Source organism: Amblyomma mixtum, chromosome 1 (assembly GCF_055824585.1).
Source record: "Amblyomma mixtum isolate Tamu chromosome 1, ASM5582458v1, whole genome shotgun sequence".
Classification (NCBI taxonomy): domain Eukaryota; kingdom Metazoa; phylum Arthropoda; class Arachnida; order Ixodida; family Ixodidae; genus Amblyomma; species Amblyomma mixtum.
The window spans coordinates 72,448,058-72,469,042 of record NC_143012.1 but is presented as its reverse complement, the minus strand read 5'-3'; the positions used below and the strand labels follow the sequence as shown (position 1 = coordinate 72,469,042).

Sequence of the window (20,985 nt, the reverse complement as noted above, 5' to 3'; positions counted from 1 at the left end):
CAGGTGTCGTTGGCGTATGACCGTCATCCTTTCATCGATGGTTTTTCGACGCAGGTTCGAGACCTGACTTTCGAACTGGACCGTTCCAGCCTGGGTCAGCGTCTGTGCGGCGGTCCGCGCACCAAGCTGCTGCTACTAGAAGGCCTCTCATTCGAGGTCAGAGGCGGAGAGATCCTCGCCATCACTGCTACGTCCGGTGAGCTTGCTGTTTCAAAAATATTTCCTTGACTCTCACTCAAAGAGGAGATATTTCCACGGCGCAGTATAGTCCGATACAACTGAAGATCTATAGTTCTGGTTTGGGTTGCTCCGTTTGCACCGTTAGGCAAGGCAGGGAAAGCAGGGAAAGCGAGGACGAACAAAAAAAGCGGACAGGACTCATGTTTGCGCGCTGCCTTCTCAAACGACGCAACTCAAGGCCGCAGCGGCACATGCCACTCAAAAGATGCCCTGAAACCAATGGCATCGACCTATTGTCATGACGTCATGGTCAACCGCCTTGGAGCTGCTACCCTGGCATTGCAGCTGGCATTGTAGATGGCTATAACCCCGAAGGTACGAAAGATGAACTCTGGTGATAGCACGTTCTTAATCTTCAGTTACGTAACCGTAGACCAGCGCACTGACTTTTGGGCTGTTTGGCGTTGCGTACTTGAGAACGTTAAAGCGCTCATAAACAAAGGTAAGTAGAGAACAGACATCACGACCGCTAACTTCTAATAGTCGTTCCTACTGACATTAAAGAAAACTAATACGCCGTCCTTTCAGACGTAATCGAATAACATGCGGACAATTGGGGGCCTAGCACAGAAATGTGGTTTCCTCACACCTCAAAGATATCAAAGGAAAGCATTTCTTGACTGACAAAAGAGGCGCTTTATAATAACTTCTGCCAAATTTACCTTATAACATATAGTGGCCTTTATGTTTTGACCAGCCTTATTGGCTCAATTGCTTTGGCATTTGGCTGTCTAGCCCCTTATAACGAGTTGGAGACCCGGCCGAGGCGGCTGTTTTCTGGACGGAGGGGCGATGCAAAGGTGCCCCTGTGCGTTGCAATGTCGGCAGACATTAAAGAACCTGAGTTTGTCGGGTTTAATGAGGAGCTGTCCATTGCGGCGTCCCTCACAGCCCCTGAGGAGGCACAAAACGCTGAACTCACCATACCACATCGTACCATACAATACCATGCCGCACCGCGACGTGCCATACTATACCGTACCGTACCGTACCGTACCGTACCGTACCATACCATACCATACCATACCATACCATACCATACCATATAGTACCGTACGCTGTAAACATGAATATGCCTATGGTTTAGCTCTGGTTGAACCTGGAGTGACGCAAAAGCTCCCGCCGAGCCGCCTACGTAAACAGCTGCGACACCTCTCTCCCTCTCCACTTCCCCCTCCCCACTCGCCACGGCGTATGCGCACAGCTGCTGCAGCTCGGTTTCGCCGGTGCGCCGCGCCGCTGGCTGCAGCAGCTGCTCCGCACCACGTGACGAACCGGCTCAAGGCCACTGCGCCGTCACGGAACTCAAGGGGTGCCATGCTGAAGGCTCGATGAGCTGGCGTAGTGTAGCTCTCGCTACGAAAGGCCGCAAGCTGTCCTCTAGCGCACACCCTTTTTTAAAATGGACTGTGCTAGGGGACAGGTTACTCCATTTTGCTCCTTTCTGTTTAACGTGTACCATACCGTATTATATTGTGCCATAACAAACCGCACCATACCATACTACACTTACCGTTCCGTACTATACAAAATACGTTTCGCTCAGTCTTTTTGCTACATGCCGAATATTCTATGCATGGCTGTATACATACCCGTATTATTTGCATAAAAAACCTATTCATCCAAAGGAATGCAAGTTAAAGGGACACTGAGGAGAAATTGAAGTTGGCTTGTATCTACAGAATACCAGCTCATGATTACAAAAACGCCACTCATACTGACAACAAAGCTCTTGTAACGTAGAAAAGAGCAAGAACCAAAATACAGGTATCGCCGCCACAGGCCAAACTCGCAAGTACAAGCGTCATGACGTCATATAACAAAACAGTGTTGCTGGAACCAATGGTTCTAGCAACGCTAGGACACGAGAAGCACAAATCACTGAGGCGCAGCCAATGCATGCGCAAATCTCCTTGACGTCGCCAGATGGCGCCACGTGCCGGGCAGCTACGCGCTCGCCTGAAGCATCGGGACCAATCAGCGCCTGCTCGCCGGCGTTAGGCGGGCTCCCGGTATTCCGTTAGCGGTATCAAGGTACACGGTATGCTAAAGGTGTCTATTTGCGAGAACTTCGTTGACGACTTCGAGAACGAGATCCATCGTAACGCTCGCAAAACGCCGGTGCAAACGTAATCGAAGCGACTGTAGCGACGGCCGCAATAGCCGATAGATGCCTTCAACGTGCGGCCGGCGGTAGCTTTCTTTTCGGCTGCTGCTAGGCCGCACTGCTGGCAGCCAGAAATCACGGAGTCTGCATCACGTCATGTTTCACGTCACTTAGTCATCTGTCGTCATAGCCGAATCCCAAGTTTGAATCACAGCGGCGGGAAAAACCTTTTCAACTTCGAATCCAAATTTCTTAGAAATAAATGCATTTTTCGCTGCCGGCCAAGTGGCAACAAAGCCATGACATGCCGAACTATCGGATTTTGCTATAAAAAAATATATTAATAGTGCTCTCCTCAGTGTCCCTTTAAACAGAGAAAGCGACGGTGATTCTGAAAAATCTTGTGCAGGCACGCCTGCCAGTGGGTCGAAGCTCTCAGTGCACTCTTCCACGAAGTACAGTGATTTATGCAGCGGCAGTGAAGAAAAAAATGCTGCAGGACCTCGAACTTTTTTGAAGTAAATATTCATAAAATTTAGTTTCGCTGACACGAAAAGTGCGATTGATTTCTAACACGTGCCGTTATCTGAAACTATTGCCCTCAGAAGCCAGTCTGCTTCGTGGGATTGCGCGGCATAGTTTTTCTTCGAAACCAGTTTTGATTTATTATGTGTTTGTGAGAGTCTGCTTAGGTTTAAACTCCTTCAAGGAATTTCGTGTAGTGAACGTAATTTTTTCGTTTTTAGTGGCGCATTATTGCGGAGCATGAACAGTGGATGAAATTGCATCCGAGACATGTTTTTCTCGGAACTGATCCTTCACGGGGGCACAAACCCATACCTTATTTGTCGTCATGGAGGAAGGCCTCAGTTTCTGCGCGCTTTGCCGCTGCACATTGTGTGAGATGAAGTGGTGCAACCTTTGCGGATAACAGTTTCGGAGAATAGCATATGGAATAAATCAATCGGCGTTCTTGCAAGCGAGACTAAATCTTCCAAAATTATATATGCGACCCCACTGTTTATGGTTGAAAGCCGAGGAGGTTTAGTTTCTCAATTAAATTTAACAATGCTTTTCTCTCACCCTGCTCATCTGACATGAAAGGTTTGTTTTATTCCTGCCTAATATAGCATTTTAAGTACGTCCAAAAGGCTATTGATGACTTCTGCTAGGTCGTATTTCAGAACGAAACACGTATGTCTCTATAACGTTTCCTTGAATCGCTCGCATTTTTTAGAAGTCAGCTTTTGTTGAACGAGAAGAAGGGTTTTATCTGGCAATAACCGGTGCGTATCAGGCAGTGCATAGCTGGCGTGCATAATTTTTTTAGCCATAAAAAGGTGTTCTTTCTAACCGCCTGCAAGCTTTTATTGCATATGTTTTGAGGCATACTTATGATTTTTTTAGTTTTCGTTTGCAGAAGTAAGCAAGTTTTTCCCTCTAACCGTCAACCAAGTTTAACTTTTTGTGCAAGCGTTATAGTCTCTTGCCAGTGACCTGTGACGTACCCAGAAATGGTCCTTTATAGGTTAGTGAACCAAACTCAACGCTTAGCTGATGAGCTCGAAGTGCCACCCTAGGACGGACGAACTACGACTTCAATTCCGCCCATAGCGCTCCAAACTTGTCAAAACAGCAATCGCCAGCAACGGTTCTAAAGTAAGACATGATGTTGGGCTAGTCGGTTCATGGTTAGAGCAAAACAGAACTGCGCGAAGACGACGGGACAAAAGAAGGCATGAATACACACACACAAAGCGCTTTCTGTGTGTGTATTCGTGCCTTCTTTTGTCCCGTCGTCTTCGCGCAGTTCTGTTTCGCTCTAACCATGAATCGACTAGCCCAACATCATGCCTTACTTCAATACATTTCTTCTACTCTGGGCTCTACCACTCTTCCTATGAACAAGGGACAAGCGACAACTGCGCTTTGTGTGTGTGTATTCGTGCCTTCTTTTGTCCCGTCGTCTTCACGCAGTTCTGTTTTGGTTCTAAAGTCGCATTGCAGTATAAAAAACTTACTACCATTCGATGCTCGCTTGTTTCTTCCCACACTGGACACGCTTGATGTCAGCTGGCGTTGCGGTAACCTTTCTTGAATCATTTGCTTAGGATTAATGCTTAGAATAACTAAGCAAATAGACTGCGGCCTCAGAGGAGGAAACTTTACCAAACGGTAACAGTGGCGCTGTATTTGAATTCCAAAAGAGTATAAACCCAAATAAACCCCATAGACATGATGTCCGCACCAGATAATTGGGGCAACATGCGCAGGATGACGAACCTCTTTCGGAAACCCTGGCAGACGAGCGCACCCAATCCTTGCGGCACCTTTGTGGCATGTACGGGAGATCTTGCGCATGAAATTCCCCCTCCGCACGAGAGCAAATACATCCGCCAAACTGGTCGATATCTCAACGACACGCTATGGCAACGTAGGCAGAAAAAAAATTATTGAAGCAGGAATATATATTCTCTGCACTCGAATGGGTGCAGATGTTAACACTGTTCCCAATACACTAGGCAACTGCAAAGTATAGCGACCAGAATACTGGAGAGGTAGTACAGGCAGGAGTTATTAGGATACTGGTGTATCTTGTGTTTGTGTTCCCTCTCTATGTTTCACTTGTAAAGAAGTTACATTTCTAGGCGAAGCCACCAAACTCCTGTGGTGACGTTATGAAAGAAATCAGTACATATATGATACGCCTAAATGGAAATAAAAAGAATAGTAGGAGGTTAGCCGTGGTAGTATCTGTTGTGCTTTGTTTCTTCTTGTGTGCGGTTTCACGTTTTCACACATCAAAGTAAGTGGCTTTATAAGAGTACAAAACCTCTTCAATTCAGGGGCATGATACGCCTAAATGAAAATAAAAAGAATAGTAGGAGGTTAGCCGTGGTAGTATCTGTTGTGCTTTGTTTCTTCTTGTGTGCGGTTTCACGTTTTCACACATTAAAGTAAGTGGCTTTATAAGAGTACAAATCCTCTTCAATTCAGGGGCATGGTACATTCACCTATCGGCGTCGGTTTAGCGCATTTAGGCTATTGAATGAACAATATGGTAGCTCCTGGTAAAATTTCCTTGTTGCAAAAATTCGCCTTTTGACTCAAGTTGAAGAAAAAAAGCATTGCCTTTTTTTTCTTGATCAGTTGATTAGATGGTTATGTTGGGCAGATGGCTTGGGTGGCAGCACCAGCTGCCCATATGACGGCTGCATGCTGGCCGATGTCCAGGAAAAGTCCCCCCAAAAGCTGTTTAATAGACCTTATGCAAAATTGCTGCCATCTATCGGAGAAAAGAAGAACCAGTGGAAATCCGCCATGTTGGAGGATGACAGAAGCTCGTTCCGCCTCTGCTGTCTGGGTTTAGGCGTGCCCTGCGTTAGCTTCCTTACTGCTGTGCTGGCTCGAAAACCTTATTTACTGTCACTTGAGCCTGTAAACATGACTGAATGGTCAGTCGACGTGTTTCTGCTGCCCAAGTTTAAGTGACTTCGCAGACACTTACTACGCGTCCAAACCACTTTCCGTACGCCACCGAGTACGGAGCTACAAGTTTTTCACGGAGTCCTTCGTCAGTTTGCCGACGCTGAACACCAAGAAATGTACGAAGAAAGTGTAATTTTCGTTTACGGCTAAAAATGTGCGTATTTCGATCTAGTTTGAGTCAGTTTTTATTTGGTTCGATACTTTTTGCGGACGGGCGTGCTGCTTGAATTGCTGTTGTTGTGGTTGCGTTTTCTGTGTGTTGTGTAGGCGCCGAAAGCAAACGATAGTAAACTTCACGCTCATGTGGTAGTGTCGAAAAAAGTGGCCTCTCAACATGCAACGCTTTTCATTTTCCTTGAAAAGTTCATACAGCATTTGTTTGTTTGCCCTAGTGCTCTAGAGCCCCTAGTTTGCCCTAGTGCCCTAGACCGAGAGAGAAAACATTTTATTATTATTACCGGGTACATAGACCCCTGGGTCGCCGCACGACCCCACTACACAAGTGCTTACCATTCTTGGACTATCGCCGTTAAAAACACGTAGCCCGTGAATGCAGCAGTGCCTATGGTTTTACCACGACGAGCAAGCAGTTGTGCACTGATATTTTTGGAGTATTCTACACGCGTTATGCATTCCCGCTACTAGTTGGAACTATGGTACCGCTTGAGCGGCTGCCCTTACGGTCCTTTCTTTTTTTTTTTTACACAACACACGGTTTCGTGGAAACCGGCCGGTTCAGTGAAATCGCTACACGCATACAAGCCGTAGCTCCACAAAATAGGCACCTTTCCCTGGTCTAACAGAAAAGATTGACTGACTTGCAGAGCGCAAACGTTCTTTGCCACGGGCACTTGACTCTTGCTAGTGTTTCCATCGAAACAAATATTCGCACTAAAAACTAACGCGTGTAACCGCTGCAGCGGATAACGCTAGGAGCGACGGTTCTCACAAAGCGCGACCCGTACCACTGAACAGCTGATCACGATTACTCTCTTGCGAGGCCGATAATCCAGCACTTCACGGGCAATCGCAGCAGAAAAACAGCTTTTGTGTGACATTTTCTTCGTGCCTACAAAGCTTATTTCTAATTTCATTTGCTACATGGCGATAACGAAATGTGTTGCGCGATGTCTCGACATGTAGCGACGGTTCTGCAACATTTGTGCCGCGGATGTCGGGGATCGCAGTCCAAAAATAGAAATGCACTCAAATCAAGCGCTCTTGCCTTTTTTTCCCTGGGCTTCTTTGTGACCCTTCTGCGTACAGCAAAGCAATGAGCAATATGTGAGCATATTGAGGGCGGTGAAACTCGAGCGCGCGCGACGAGCGTGTACCAGTACGTGCTGTGAATCCGGCGGCTATCCTCCAACATGGCGGAACGCGCGCGACGACCGCTAGATGGCAGTGCATTTCGCATAAGGTCTATAGCGCTGTCTCCGTGGCAGCTTTTAGTGGATACACCGACGTTTGCACTTAAATCTCAGTTTGAACATGCACATTAAGCAAGCCCAGAGCCAATAGGATCCGGCCTACAACGGGTGACGCTATAAAACAACCCAGACTGCCTCTTCCGCAACCAGTTTAACCGTGTCTTCCACTTTGGTGCGCAGAGCAAGAGGGCTCCGCCTTGCTGGACATCCTCGCCAACCGCCACCCCAAGTGGGGCAGCCGCCTGCGCGGTGACATCATGTTCAACGGGCTGTTCATGCCACCGGCCAGGCTGGAGCATTGCGTCGCCTACGTGGCCCGAAACTGGCGCCTCTGGCCAGACATGAGCGTGCGCCAGTGGATGCTCTTCACCTCGCTGCTCCAGGAACCCGGAGGACCCGGCAGAGACACCAAGGCCAGGGTGAGGGACGGGTTCCTGTCTCCACTTAACTGTTTCGTCTACTTCTTTCTGTTATTTTTTCGATGGTGCTTTGAGCGTGGTAGCGTGAAATCCCCCTTCAGCGGAAAATCCAGCCTCAACGTCGTCGGCGTTGTGAGAGAAAAATCACGAGCATGACCCTGGCAGGTGGGGCCTGAAGAGCAACCTAGAAGGCAGGTGGGCCACTTAGGTCACGTGATCTTGCGGCGAAATCACAACCTGCCCACCGGATAGTGAGCGAACTGCCCGCCGTGGCAGGTGGCAGCTAAATTAATGATTGGCCACTCGGGAAAAGCAACCTGGGTCGCACAAGCCCCACCGCTGGAAGCACCTGCCATCGCAGGGCAGTGGCGCATCGCTTATCCGCTGCACCACTGCACCTGGAGGAGTACGAGGACTCCCGGGGATCTCTATGATCGTAAAGAAGAGAGTGACCGAATACGCTTTTATGGGCATTAACCCATTAAATACTCTATCGAGTCATACCCATAAGGCGGAGCTTAACTGCCTCCTCCAATTATTTCTCTTTTTTCGCCCCCACCTCCATTTAATCTGTACCTTGTCCCTAATCTCGTGATCTGATCTTTCCTTTTTTCATCCATCTTCGTCCGACACAGCAAACGGGGAATAATTCCACATCTTCTAAATCTGTAGTAATACGCAGAACAAGCGCAAAGTATCTAATGCGAGTCGACCTCCGGCCATGTGGACTTCTCAGTAAGAAATTGCCTATCCGAAATGCTGTTGCTAAAAAATAAAATAAAGGTTCGAAAAAATGTGCGGAGCTTTTATATCTGCGGAGAGATGTCGATTGTAAGTCTGGAGCAAGCTATGTCATGCATGTAGCTCGAAATTTGTGCAATGTCTTTCGGTTCTCACTTTATGAAAAAAAAAATACTTCTGGTGCAGATCAATGCCCTCCTCGAAGACCTGGGCCTTGGTCAGCTGAAGCACACGAGAATTCGAGACCTGACCGAATCCGAAGCGAGACGACTCAACGTTGGCTCCCAGTTGCTTCTCGACACGGGTCAGTATTAAAATTTTTTGAAGACTGAATATTTTTTTGAAGCAATGTCTTTTGTTAAAACAAAGCAGTATTTGTAGGGCTTAGAGAGCTTGATTTAATTTCATTGTTACGTACATTAAGTCATCTTTGTGGAAAACAAACAGGTCATAATCAAGAAGGATTTTAAACTGTTCGGGCAGTAGCAGTCATACAAAATAGTGACTGCCAGTAATTTTAAAGCAATTTATTCCACGTTATTTCACTGCGCTGTCTATGAACATGAATTATAGAATAGATCCTCGGCATAACAGCATCAAAACGCAATCGAAATTAAAATTTTTGAAGGATACAGTGTGTTTTCTTGTGAAGATGCACTAAGCGATACGCGCACAAATGATAATGATAGTGAAAGAGGTACGTGCTGGAACACGAAAGAAGGATTTTAGTATGGAAGCAGTAACTTTTGCTACTCTAGGCCTCCTTCATTAGTACTGAGACATCTACTCGCTACTGATGTTTGTTGCACGGTCCGTGCACAGCAGCAATGATAGTGAAGTGATGACGAAATAATGATGATGATGATGATGGTGATGACTTCTCCCGACACCGCAGACGTGGTGCTGCTAGACCAGCCCGTCTCGGGAATGGACATCCTCGACAGCTTCTTCCTCATCGACTACCTCCGACAGTGGGCCGCCAGGGGTCGCATCGTCATCATGACCATCCACCCGCCCACATACGAAATCTTCACCATGATGACGCGCGGTAAGTGCTCTTCATTATCGCCATTCTTTTAAGCCGCACCAATAATTTTATGACACTTCATATTTATTCCCCACCACATTTACTGCGGCAAATAGTATTTTCATGCGTCAAAAATTCACCGCAGGACAATGCGACCTTTAGTGTGGCTGGTTTAGTTGTGTTTTTCTTTGCCGTCACCGGTTGTTGGGGACGTGAAACATAAGCCTGAAGGCATGCTATAGTTTCATAATAAGCACATAAAATCATTATAAGTAGAATATGTTTGGTAGTCCACTGGAACAGGGAATAGGTTCTCGTTGATGGCAGTGAAGGACGCCGCATCTTGCCCAAACCGCTTCCTTACGCTGCTACGGCATTTCACGACATGATCCCTTGTAGGCGAGCACATGCGTGTCATTCTTCAGAAAATTCGACTGACAAATTATACGGTAAGCTTCTGTAGGTATTACCACTGCTTGAAACGTTAGAACTAAACCAGAGGTGATAGTTAAAGCGAAGAAAAAGAAATGTATTTGAACGAGACATACACTACTTCTAAGAGACAAACTTTGGTCTGATAGATTGGCAGGATAGGCAGTAAATTAATGAAAATGAAGTTGGGGTGGTAAAGAAAAAGAGAGAACTTTAAGTCGCAAAATCTTTGAAGGCTGTGGTAGCCATGGGTGGCAGAAGGTAAAAGTAACTGAAGATCAAAAGATAAGACCTTCGTCCTGCCCTGAACTGTACCCGAGTGATAAGGATGAAGTTGATGAGGCTGGACATTTGACATCCCTGTAAGCAGGCACCCGTTTAGATTGTTCCAGAGTATCCTATTAAGCGCCATGATACCTCATGCCCCATGCAATAGTAATGAAAGTAAAAAAAAACCTTCTACACATTCTTGTTTCCTCCCAGTCGCCATCATATCGACGGGTCGCATGGTCTACCACGGCAAGCGACGCGACCTGCTGCCTTACTTCTCGTACATCGACTTTCCTTGCCCGGCTTACAAGAACCCGTCCGACTACTACCGTGAGTACTAATCTATACCCCATTTCGTTTTCTGCAGTTTGGTATGTTGAGACGTCCTCCGTTTTTTCTTGCGAATTCAGCAAACACTGTTGTAAAAAATTGCCATGCATGAAAGATCACAAAACGCTATTACATCTGTAGCTCTAGGTAGTTGCACCTATTGCCTCAGATATTTAAATTTTTCTGAGTTTATATAATTGATCTTAATGTATATTACTGCAGTTATAGCCACTGCAGTTATAGTAATGTGATCTCAAAGAAACTGTGGACTACGGTTTTTGATATACCGTATTCATGCAGTTGTCAGTGTTTCGCAGTGACGTGAGTCCGAAAGAAGATATGACCCTTTGCGCGCGACCATGCACTATACTACACTATACGACTATACTATCTTCTGCCACACTGCCGAGGGGATGCAGGGATTTCGGAACATTTACCTGCTTCGAGTTTAATAAAGGTTGCAAAAATGTCGCATTCGTAATGAAAACAACCGAGTTGTAAATGCTCTCCGTTCACGACCTCTAGTTTCAAAGCAGTGTGCCAGTGTGGATGGCTGGGCCAGCACCTAGGAGTGAAATAAAGACAGCATGCTGTAATTAAAACTGAAGTTCAATTAAATTTTTCGAGACATATCCATCACGCAATAAGCACAAGCGAGCGGGTTAAATGCGAAGCACATAAATCTGATCTCAAGTAATTTCGCATAAAGCGCAATTCTTTGTCTGACAGCGATAACGACGAGACAGTTCAATGTCCCTTCTTGTATGTAGTCGTTCACTGCGTGACATGCGCACCCCTGTACAATAATAGAGACGCAACACAAACTGACAGAACTACGTGCCAGTGCTTTTTCGCGGTTCAGCGCCTGTTTTCAAGATATGCATAGGATGCCTGACCAAATAAGTTATCCTGTCTGCCGATACACTTCCGCCCGGCACGTCTTTATACGCAGTAAAATCGTACTCATAGCCATTCGCGTGATCTCTCCACCTTTGCGCACGACTCTATGTGGGAGAAATTTTTTCAGTGAATTACATTTATAAGCAAAGACCGGTCTTCTTCCGTCATTCTTCTAACCTTCCTCCATGTTTACTCTGCAATCTTCAAGACACACTGCTAAACTTAAACGAAGATATGCCTGTGGCCTCGTGTGTTCTGACCTTTGTTCCCGCGCTTCTTGTGCTGCAGTCGACCTGGTAACGCTGGACAACCTCTCGCCGGAGGCCATGCTGGAGTCGAGCCAGCGAGTGGAGAACCTGGTGGAGGTGTTCCGACGGCGGCAGACAGCACTGTCCGATCCGGGGCCGCCGGGGAACGCGCCCATGGATGTTTACAGGGCGGGCTTCTTCGGCCAGATGCTCGCACTGTGGATGTGAGTAGATCCACTGGTTTCCAAGCCTCCCACTTCACTGCGGCCATTCCGGAGAAAGAGGCTTGCCGGATAAAATATCGTAAACAGCTTCATCCGGGATAGAACGATCATGTCGGAATAACTCTCGCTTTCATTATGCTCGCAGTCAAAGCGCGGTCACCGTCATGCTTGGCGGACCAAAATGATCGGCAATGAAACAATGAACAGGAGGCAGAAATCCAGAGTCATAAGAAGAAAACGCACAAAAAAAAAAACAAATGAAAATGCGTTAGCGCACCATCCCTTACGCTGGAACTCCGAAAGTGGCCAGGATATTAGATAGACTTTATTTAAATAGAAACATGTTAGCCTTTTTACGTTTACATTCTCATTTCGTCTAGCAGTCCGTTTTAGTTCCTTGTCAGTGTTCGCTCCTGTCTGATTGTTTGGACTCGTCCTATATTTCTGCTAATATCTACTAACATGCATATATGCATATTTTCTGCTAAAGTGCTAAGAACCACTCAGCTCAGATTCAAGCCGTTCTATTTTGTAAGGTTACGATAGCGAGGGTTGTAATTGTAAAACGCAGCATTGAGGCGGCGAAAGTGTCACTGCACAGACCCTCATCTCGCGTTCCGCGTCTTATATCTCTCGTGCAGCCGGGCGCTGATCTACACGTTCCCGTACAACGTGGTGCACTTCTTCCGTCGCCTCTTCCTGGCCGCCTTCATCTCGGTGCTGCTCGGCGCCATCTTCTGGAACGTTCGCGCAGGACTCGACCAGGAGCACGTGCTGGACCGGCTGGGCTTCCACTACGCCCTGCTGGGCCTCTGTCTCTGGCCTCTGCTCCTGGGAGACGTCACCGACGGTACTTATGCGACCTCGCTGCGTTGCCATTGCACAGTAGAGAAGAGGGTTGGGGGGGGGGTCAACGTATTGTTAAAAATACTTGCAACCATTGTTGTGGAGAATGGATCACGGACCAGAAACGAGTTAATGATATTCTAGCTGAAGTCAACAATAAGAGATGGGCACGGGCCACCTGAGCGGACCACAAATCACAGATGGTTTTTTATGGCTGCGTAGTTTATGGGTTTATGGTAATTTAATGTCCCAAAGGGACTAAGGCTAAGAGGGACGCCGTAGTGAAGGGCTCCGGAAATTTCGACCACCTGGGGTATTTTAGCCTGCCCCGACAACGCACAGTACACGGGCCTCTGGAATTTCACCTCCATCGAAATTCGACCACCGCGGCCGGGATCGAACGCGCGTCTTTCGGGTGAGCACCGAGTGCCGTAACCACTGAGCCACCGCAGCGGGGCGAAATTCAAGTTGATCGCCTGTGAAATTATGTAGCACCATATGAGGGGACCTTAAACATAAAAAAAATGTGACGAGCAGAGCTGTTTGTATGTTAAATCAGAATACCGAACTTCGATGTTCTTCCTAACGCTTGAGATATTTTGGCATGTCTCTCTAAGGCATCAAATACTGAGCACATCAACGCGCCATGGCTGAAAGCCGTTTTTTTCGTTCTTCTTTTGCAGTTTGGCGAGAAAAAACGTATGTGATGCGAGACATCAACGAAAGGTTGTACAATGGCGTTGCGTACATTATATCGAAGGTAAGCGTACTTCGAACTGCTGTTGTTTCACAGACGCGACATTGTTTTTGTGAGTAATATCCTATGTCGTTGCTCACGCAGTCACCCACCACTATTGGTTCCAATTTTACGTGTCTGACTTATTTTTTTTTCTTTGGTATCGCTAGTCCTTATTTATTTCGGGTGCACTTTTGAATAAATTATTCGACTGCCTTGCTGCCGAAGTCGTGGCTCTAGCAGAGGGTTCTAATCATTCAGGTGGCAAAACATGGTACAGTGAAGACTTCGGCACTATATAGCCCTATGTGTAGTCAGAAATTTCGATTATCAGCAAAGTAGACAGGTGAGGATGAGATTATGTATGTGTTAGGCAAGCTTTATTCACAATGATAAGCACTCGGATAAGAAAACAGCCTTCCATATCAAGGGGACACTGAAATTACGTTCGCCTACTCGTGCACATTCAACTAATTGCTATATCAGGTATACGTCGTACGTCACCCTTTAGACTTTCAGCCCGCCTAAAGTACTTTGTCTATTTACCAAACGCATTTGTGACCCGTGCCAGGAATCGCGTAAATTTTTCTGCATATGTCTGCCGTACTCATTTGCGCGTAGGCCAGGAGGTGTAAGCCAATGCCATTCCGGTTCTTAAACGTCGTGTGTTTTGCATCATTTGAGAAAGAAATTGATTGATTGATTGATTGATTGATTGATTGATTGATTGATTGATTGATTGATTGATTGATTGATTGATTGTATTTCATTGTTCTCTCGTCTTCTCTTCTCTGGCCAACCTCTCCATGCTCCGTGTGCAGCTAACCTACAGCCTGCCCACGGCCGCAGCCATCGCGGCTGCATACGTCTTTCCCGCCTATTCGATGACGGGCCTGCCCCAGCGAGAGGAGACGCGCAACTTCGGGCCCTACATGGGCTACACGCTGCTTTACCTGCTCACCGCTAGGGCCGTGGCCATGACGTCCGCGTGGACCTTCCCGACGCGCCAGCGCGCCGCTGCCTTCCTGGGACTCGTCATGCTCATCTTCTGCCTCAGCGGAGGCTACGCCGTCCACCTGATGGACCTCTCGCTGGTCACCTCCTGGCTCCAGTGGGTGTCGCCGCTCCGATGGACCCTCGAGCAGCTGGCGATGGTAGAGTTCGCCGGTGGCACGACGCCCATGTATGACTGTCCGCGGGGACCCGTGGTCTTGCAGGAGAATGGCATACAGGTGAGCAGGAGGAAGACAATGGAACGACATTTTTACCGGCAACCGACCAAATCTACTCAATTCTTAAACGGTTAATTCAAATGGCATTAGTGCTTGTTCATGCAACGAAATGTCTCCGCCAACGCGTCCCTCTGTTTCGCCCAGTCGCTTGCGTTGTGTTTTCAGAGAGCATTCAACGAACTGTGTTCGTCAGTGCCAGCTTTTGTGTCCCCAAACATGTCTGCAAAGTACGAAATCACTACGAATTCCATGGGCATCCCAGGAAAACCTGCAGTGACTGGCCTCTGAGTACGGTATTCTCACCTTGATTCAAGAAGCTCGTAAAAAATTTAAAAAAAAAACAGGAACGTGGCATAGACGGCAGTGCTTCATCCTCACGAGCTCCACTACTTCCCGCTTCATCTTGAGTCTTGTCGCTGCACTCTAAACCAAATACGCCTATATAAATGCAAAAAGGAAGTCAGCATTCCTCTAGCACACTCCCTTTTATAAAATGAATTGCGCTAGAAGAGAATTTTACTCCCTTTTTACTCCTTTCTGTTAAGAGTGTAGCTCAAACTTTGTTGTACATTGCCTTTTTCAGCTCTCGAAGCAGCGAGGTTATCCACCTTTGTTAAGGATGCTTTCCTGAAGTTGCATGTCAAAGTACACAACCCGACAAGCTCCTGCCTAATGGCTTCACTGACTTCGAAGAAGGGCTTGTTTTAAGCCTGTTCCGGACGTCTCTAAGACATATCATAAAGAGTGAAACAAAGATGCATCCTTCGTTAAACCAGCGCTAGGAAAACTGCTTAGACGACTTTTATATCCCGTACTTTAAGACCGGCGACGCTGTTTCTCCCCTTTCAGGTCAAGGCAATCTGTGGGATCGTGACGGACAACCACGCCCTAGCGCTGTTCGGTCTGCACCGGGAGTGGCCCACCGCGCAGCCTATCCTCATCATTCTCGCCGTGCACGCAGTGTTCATCGTCGCGGCCATCGTCTACATAGCGCTCAAGATGCGCGGTCCAGGCGCGGTGCCAGAGGCCGACAAGACGCGGTGAACAACGAGGCGGCCAAGACGAGAAGGAACTGTTTGCCTTCGGTCTTGACGAAGCCTCCACCGATATTTGAACGCTGCAGATCCAGCTTGTGCGTTAGCGTCATTCTCAGCAGAGTGGTCTTGAAAAGAGCTTTGCGGGGGAGTTGAGTGAAGAAGGCTTGCTTGATAAGTAGTTAGTGTTTACGGCCGGCGTCCTACCCGCTACTCATCAACAACCGAAGTCTTCGATGGGTGATCAAGGTGGCCTCAATGGTTGCACCCACAGTCAGCAATGGCGCCATGGATCCTGGAGTTTCTGCACGGCCCTTACTTGACAAGCCTGCCTTCTTTAACGCTGCAAAGTAGAAGGCGTTCAAAGTGCAACAGTTGGAAAGATCTGATAAAAACAACGAAAGAAACGCGACGCCAAAACTTCTCCGGCAAAAAAAAAGCGGGTTCCTAGAGCAGCAGCACATTCCAAGTGTTTAAATCATGAAAATCTGTCGCTCATGAGTGATCCGCTATATCCAAGGACCTTTACTGACCCCTGTCTCTGCACAGATTGTTGCTGAAGCTCCTACAAACTAATGCCTTTATACATCACTCACCAGGCGCTTACTGCTGCTTTTTAGAGGGACTATATTGTGAAGCCGTGCTATCTGTTCACGCACTCATCAAGCACCAAACTTTCCGGATTGTGTTTGAAAAGCACGTAACAAGCAGTGCACCCTGAACCGCCTATGTCTTGCCAACACCACCGGCCATCACCCAGACTGTGTCATCGGTGCCTATTTCTCCCCTCCTGGGACGTGGTACCGTTTCCTGCGTGCGCATTGATGCAGCTTTGACTCATGGAACGGTGTTCTAATAATGCGCGATGATCATGTGTTGTGTCTACCTCCACTGCCCCTCTTCTACGCAAGTAGCCGATTCCATAAGCGGTGCTACAGCGCGCAATTAGCGATTCTAATCGCTTAATTTTATTTTCCATTGAACTCTATGTGTGGGGTGCTCCTAACGCCATCTAGAAGCCTGCAGTTCGCAACGAACCGAACGTGCTGCGGTCCACATCTTGCGGACAAATTTGCTGCTGATCGAAGCTGTGGCAACTGATCGTGTAACTGTGCCCTGGCTAATCTGTGCAAGGACTGGACACTGCGTGCAGCCAGGGTCCGCTGAATGGCGTCGAAAGAAGTTGTTTGTAATCGCATGCTTCTGGACAGAAACGGACCGTAGAATTCTTTTAAAAGATCGTGTGTTGTAAGGACCCAGTAGCGTCTAAACATGAATGTTATATGCCCGATCCAAAGCATCACTCATAATAGGTCCAATATTGAAAATGGATGCTTTCAGCGTGGTCTTTGTAAAACCAGCCTTTGTCAATACATTTCCAGTATTGGGCCCATTAGCTGTGCTGCTGGAGATACTCCTATGTGATTAGGGAGTTTTCGGAAACCGGTGATCCAACCCTGTAAGTGCTAAGCCCACAGGAACATGTTTTGAAAGCATGTTGCTATAGTACGTGCAGCCAATGGTTTCACACTGCGCACAGCACCTCCATGCCGGTCTGTAGAGTTGATTTTGTGAAGGTTATCGAAAGCTACATGAGTAGTGTGTTGCTTCCACACTCTCGCTGTAGGCGCTTCGTCGCGCGATGTGCGTGCTATGATTTGTAAACGCACAGTCTTACGCTTGTTGGGATCCAGCGAGCATGCGCAGGACATCAAAAACTTCTGCCGGAGCTCTTGGTGCACCGAGCCTAAGGCCGCGTAGTCGATCTGCACTATAATACTGCATGCTGTCTCGTCTTGAACTTCCTCCCGGTTTTAACTACAGTCATAAAACGTTAGCAACGGCTGCCTCTTGCTTTTCGCTGGCGGTAAAACGACGACGACGACAGTTTCCCACATCATTGTAAACATAAAAGATCCAGCTCACCGAAACCTTGGATGCCAGCTAGTCTCCGCTCATAGACTGGGCTGCGGCTGCGCCTGTTGCCTTTAAAACCCTGAACTCTGGGCCCGATCTTCATTTAGGTGCCTTTGTTTTCACCGTTATTTTCCTCTTATTATCTGATCACTAATAACCTCTTCCACGAAGAGGAACACGCCACAGTGAAACAAGTGATGCCATCTTATGTCGATCGAGTGGGTCAATATCAAGCTCGAAAAAAAACTGAAAGAAAGGAGCAATGTACCAATTCTTAAGAAGTAGCCAAAACAGTGCATTGTGCTCATTCGTGTCAGTTTTAAAAGCTAAGGAAGTGATTCGTCAGCATTTGCGAAGGTTGGTTTCAGGATGCTGTTATGTAATCCCTAAAGCGCATACCAATCTTAAATGCACTGTAACTTTTTCTATTTGTAATTTCACACCTGAGACTGCGATAACGGTTTTTTGTTAGTTTTTTTTTCAGCGGGCTAATCCTTTGTGCACCAATACACGTTTGTGGCTTTCGTTTTTGTTTTTTTTTTCTGCCCTGGGCACGCGTTACGGGCAGCTAATAATGCCTTCACCTGCACGTTAACGTCTTCCTTGATCGCGTACTTGCAGTCGTGTTTTTACCTGTACGTTTGTGGCTGCTCTGTGTGTCTTGGTAACATGTCGATTGTATCGAGGCAGTTTACGTGGACGGTTTTTTGCAGGTCGATTGTCTGAACTTGGCCTCACAGTAGAACGACTATAACTGCAATCATGTGTGAGAACTAATGAAGGGCAGGTAGTTTATTAGACAGAAACAATCATATCAGAAATAAATAATCTTATGTCACTTTTCGTTATTAAGACTTAACACTACTATGTACAAAAAGCATTTTCGAAATATAGATTTTTTTTCTGATTATAAGATAACACTTCCCCTATGCAAACAATTTCTCTAGGATGTGTATAACCTGTTCGTAAACATGCGGCTAGCATAAAATGTTCCATGTTTATTTGATATATGCATATAACCATAGGAGAGGACAGTGCAAAATACCACATATAATAGCAAATTTAACCATTCCTTTCAACTGCGGTCTTCAGTATACAATAACTCCGAGGTTTATTTTTTATTGAATGTTGTCCTCCTCCTATTCATTATTTTCATCTGCGATCGCAGCTTTTAATTCTATTTAGCAGCTGGTGAACCATCGGTGTCTAAGATAAGTTGTCACATGTCTAACTATCGATTTGTTGCCACTTTATTCCCACAATTGTTCCTTCTTATCATGAATATTGTAAGCGTTGTTGAAAGAAGCTCGTTCTCTGAAGACAGATGATATCATCGCTTGATAGGTATGTATATTGCTCAACATGTCTACGGCGTGTTTTGTACCATAGCTGTTGACACAACTCGCGAAGCATGGTCACCTGTGCGTGCATTGAAAATACTCCTAATGGTGTTTCTTAGCGCATTTTAGCTTGCCAAGTGATGTAATGAAGTGTTAGGTTTGTTTCGATGTTTTTTACACTGCACCAATAATTTCTTTTTCTTGAGCTGTGCGAATGTGTATGTGCAATTGTGTGTGGCAGCGATTTTTATGAGGGTGATCAACATCTTTCTGGCGGTTATATTTTTCACCCGTGACTACCTTCTTGAGCACCATGATCTTAGACGCAACAGTCAGTTTAGTATCTGTCATAGTCCATAGTGTTATGAATCTACCTGTCAGCTTTCATTAAAGATTTGCCTGTCTGCAATGCTTAAAAATATGTCGGAGCAGTGTTCAACATTTCTTAGGAGGTACCTCTTTAATTTTTCGCAGTGGACTTACCCAGTCGAAAAATACGACGGAACCGTTCTCAGAATACAACAGAAATTGGGGTCCTGTTGATTTTTTGTAGTAATGCGAAGTTGTCTGTTTCTGCGACAGAACTGGCTGTGTCGTTACGACAAGAGACTGCTCAGTACCACAGAAAGTCCTGTTGTTACTACAATAACTCCTGATGTGAGGTCCCAAAATACACCAAGATCTGTTGTGTCAACAAAATTTCTGTTGTGTTCTCCAATAGGGATGTAGTATACCGTCTTTTTCTTGCGTATATAAAACTGCACTTCCATCTGTTGCACACATTAATGTGCCAAACTTTTCACTTACACATAAAAGCAGGGGAAAATAATGTTTCCTTCTTAACAATAATGTTTCTCGTATTTCATAGCTTTATAGGTACAGGCAAAACAGAAGCCGTCTCACGTATCACGATGAACTGACACAAACTTGTATATACATGGTGTCTACGTTTGTTTCGCGTCTTTTCTACAAGCAGCGCATTGTTCTACTGTAAATAAAGGTTTCCTAATCATTCGTTTTTCTTTATATTTCTTCTGCGCGGGAAGGCGGCCGGGGCAATAAAACCGCAAAATATACAACAGAAATGAAAACACAGCACAACATTGACTGGCAGCTATTAGAATTATTCACAGAGATGAAAAACTTCTTAAGACTCCAACTGAAAACTGGGCCAAATACTCAAAGGGCTGCTCTCAATACCGGGAATAAAAGTGAAACTGCGTCGTCGTCACCATCAGACGGATGTTCAGAGCAATTTCCATGGATAGAACAAGAATGGCCCGAACAGAATAAAGGCACATGCCCACCAGGCTAGGACGCTTACGGGTGATTCCGTAAGGTCCACTTGTTATAAAAGAAAACCTCATACACAATAAAAAAATAGTTGCCGGCATGGAATCCAGCATGTAAAGTCTTTGTCAAAAGTAACTAGGCTGCATGGTTTGCTTCTAACTTGTATAGTGGAGCCCTTGTGGTTTTCCTAAATATCGAAAGGTGTTGGAAAGTAAGAAGACCCCCAGTCCTTATCTTTACGACTATTTCAGCTTGAGGGAAGCTGTAAGGGCTCCACTGTTCAAGCTAGAAGCAAACCATGCAGCCTGGTTACTTTTGACAAAGACTGTACTATTGGTCACGTTCTAGTAGATCCAACAGGTCCAACTGTGATTAATTTACGATTGGAAATTTCTACTTGGTACCAGCTGAGAATATTCTAATTGGAGTCTCTCTTTTTTTACTGGCATAAACGCAGTTCCTCGGGCAATATCTTCAGACTTGCTAAACGACTTAACAGCCGTCTTCGTCATCTGTCACCCGTTCGCTCTGTGCTTCCAAATGGTGATCAGCAGTCGCGCTGCAGCTGTGGGAGTGTAATGGAGCTGCGATGGGTCAAGAGGTCGAATAAGACTCGCCTATGTCATCAACGGAGTGTTTCAAAATTCTGCCTCCTAACTAACGCTAAACTAGTACCCGCAAGCTGACATTTGCCCTCTTACCAGCAAGCATGGGAGCACGCTGGGTAATA

General features: G+C 46.3%; 1 protein-coding gene across 1 annotated transcript in view; it reads left to right on the top strand.

The window, feature by feature from the left end:
• The window catches only part of LOC149366774 (ATP-binding cassette sub-family G member 8), a 323,344-nt gene extending 303,370 nt beyond the window's left edge, over nt 1-19,974 (top strand). The window contains exons 9-18 of the mRNA XM_089552289.1: nt 55-196; nt 7,447-7,685; nt 8,613-8,730; nt 9,322-9,474; nt 10,369-10,485; nt 11,674-11,857; nt 12,499-12,707; nt 13,387-13,463; nt 14,261-14,671; nt 15,521-19,974. Coding sequence (XP_089408415.1) covers nt 55-196; nt 7,447-7,685; nt 8,613-8,730; nt 9,322-9,474; nt 10,369-10,485; nt 11,674-11,857; nt 12,499-12,707; nt 13,387-13,463; nt 14,261-14,671; nt 15,521-15,715 — 1,845 coding nt within the window. The 3' untranslated portion in view covers nt 15,716-19,974. The remainder of the gene's footprint in view (nt 1-54; nt 197-7,446; nt 7,686-8,612; nt 8,731-9,321; nt 9,475-10,368; nt 10,486-11,673; nt 11,858-12,498; nt 12,708-13,386; nt 13,464-14,260; nt 14,672-15,520) is intronic.
• Nucleotides 19,975-20,985: the final 1,011 nt, after the last annotated feature.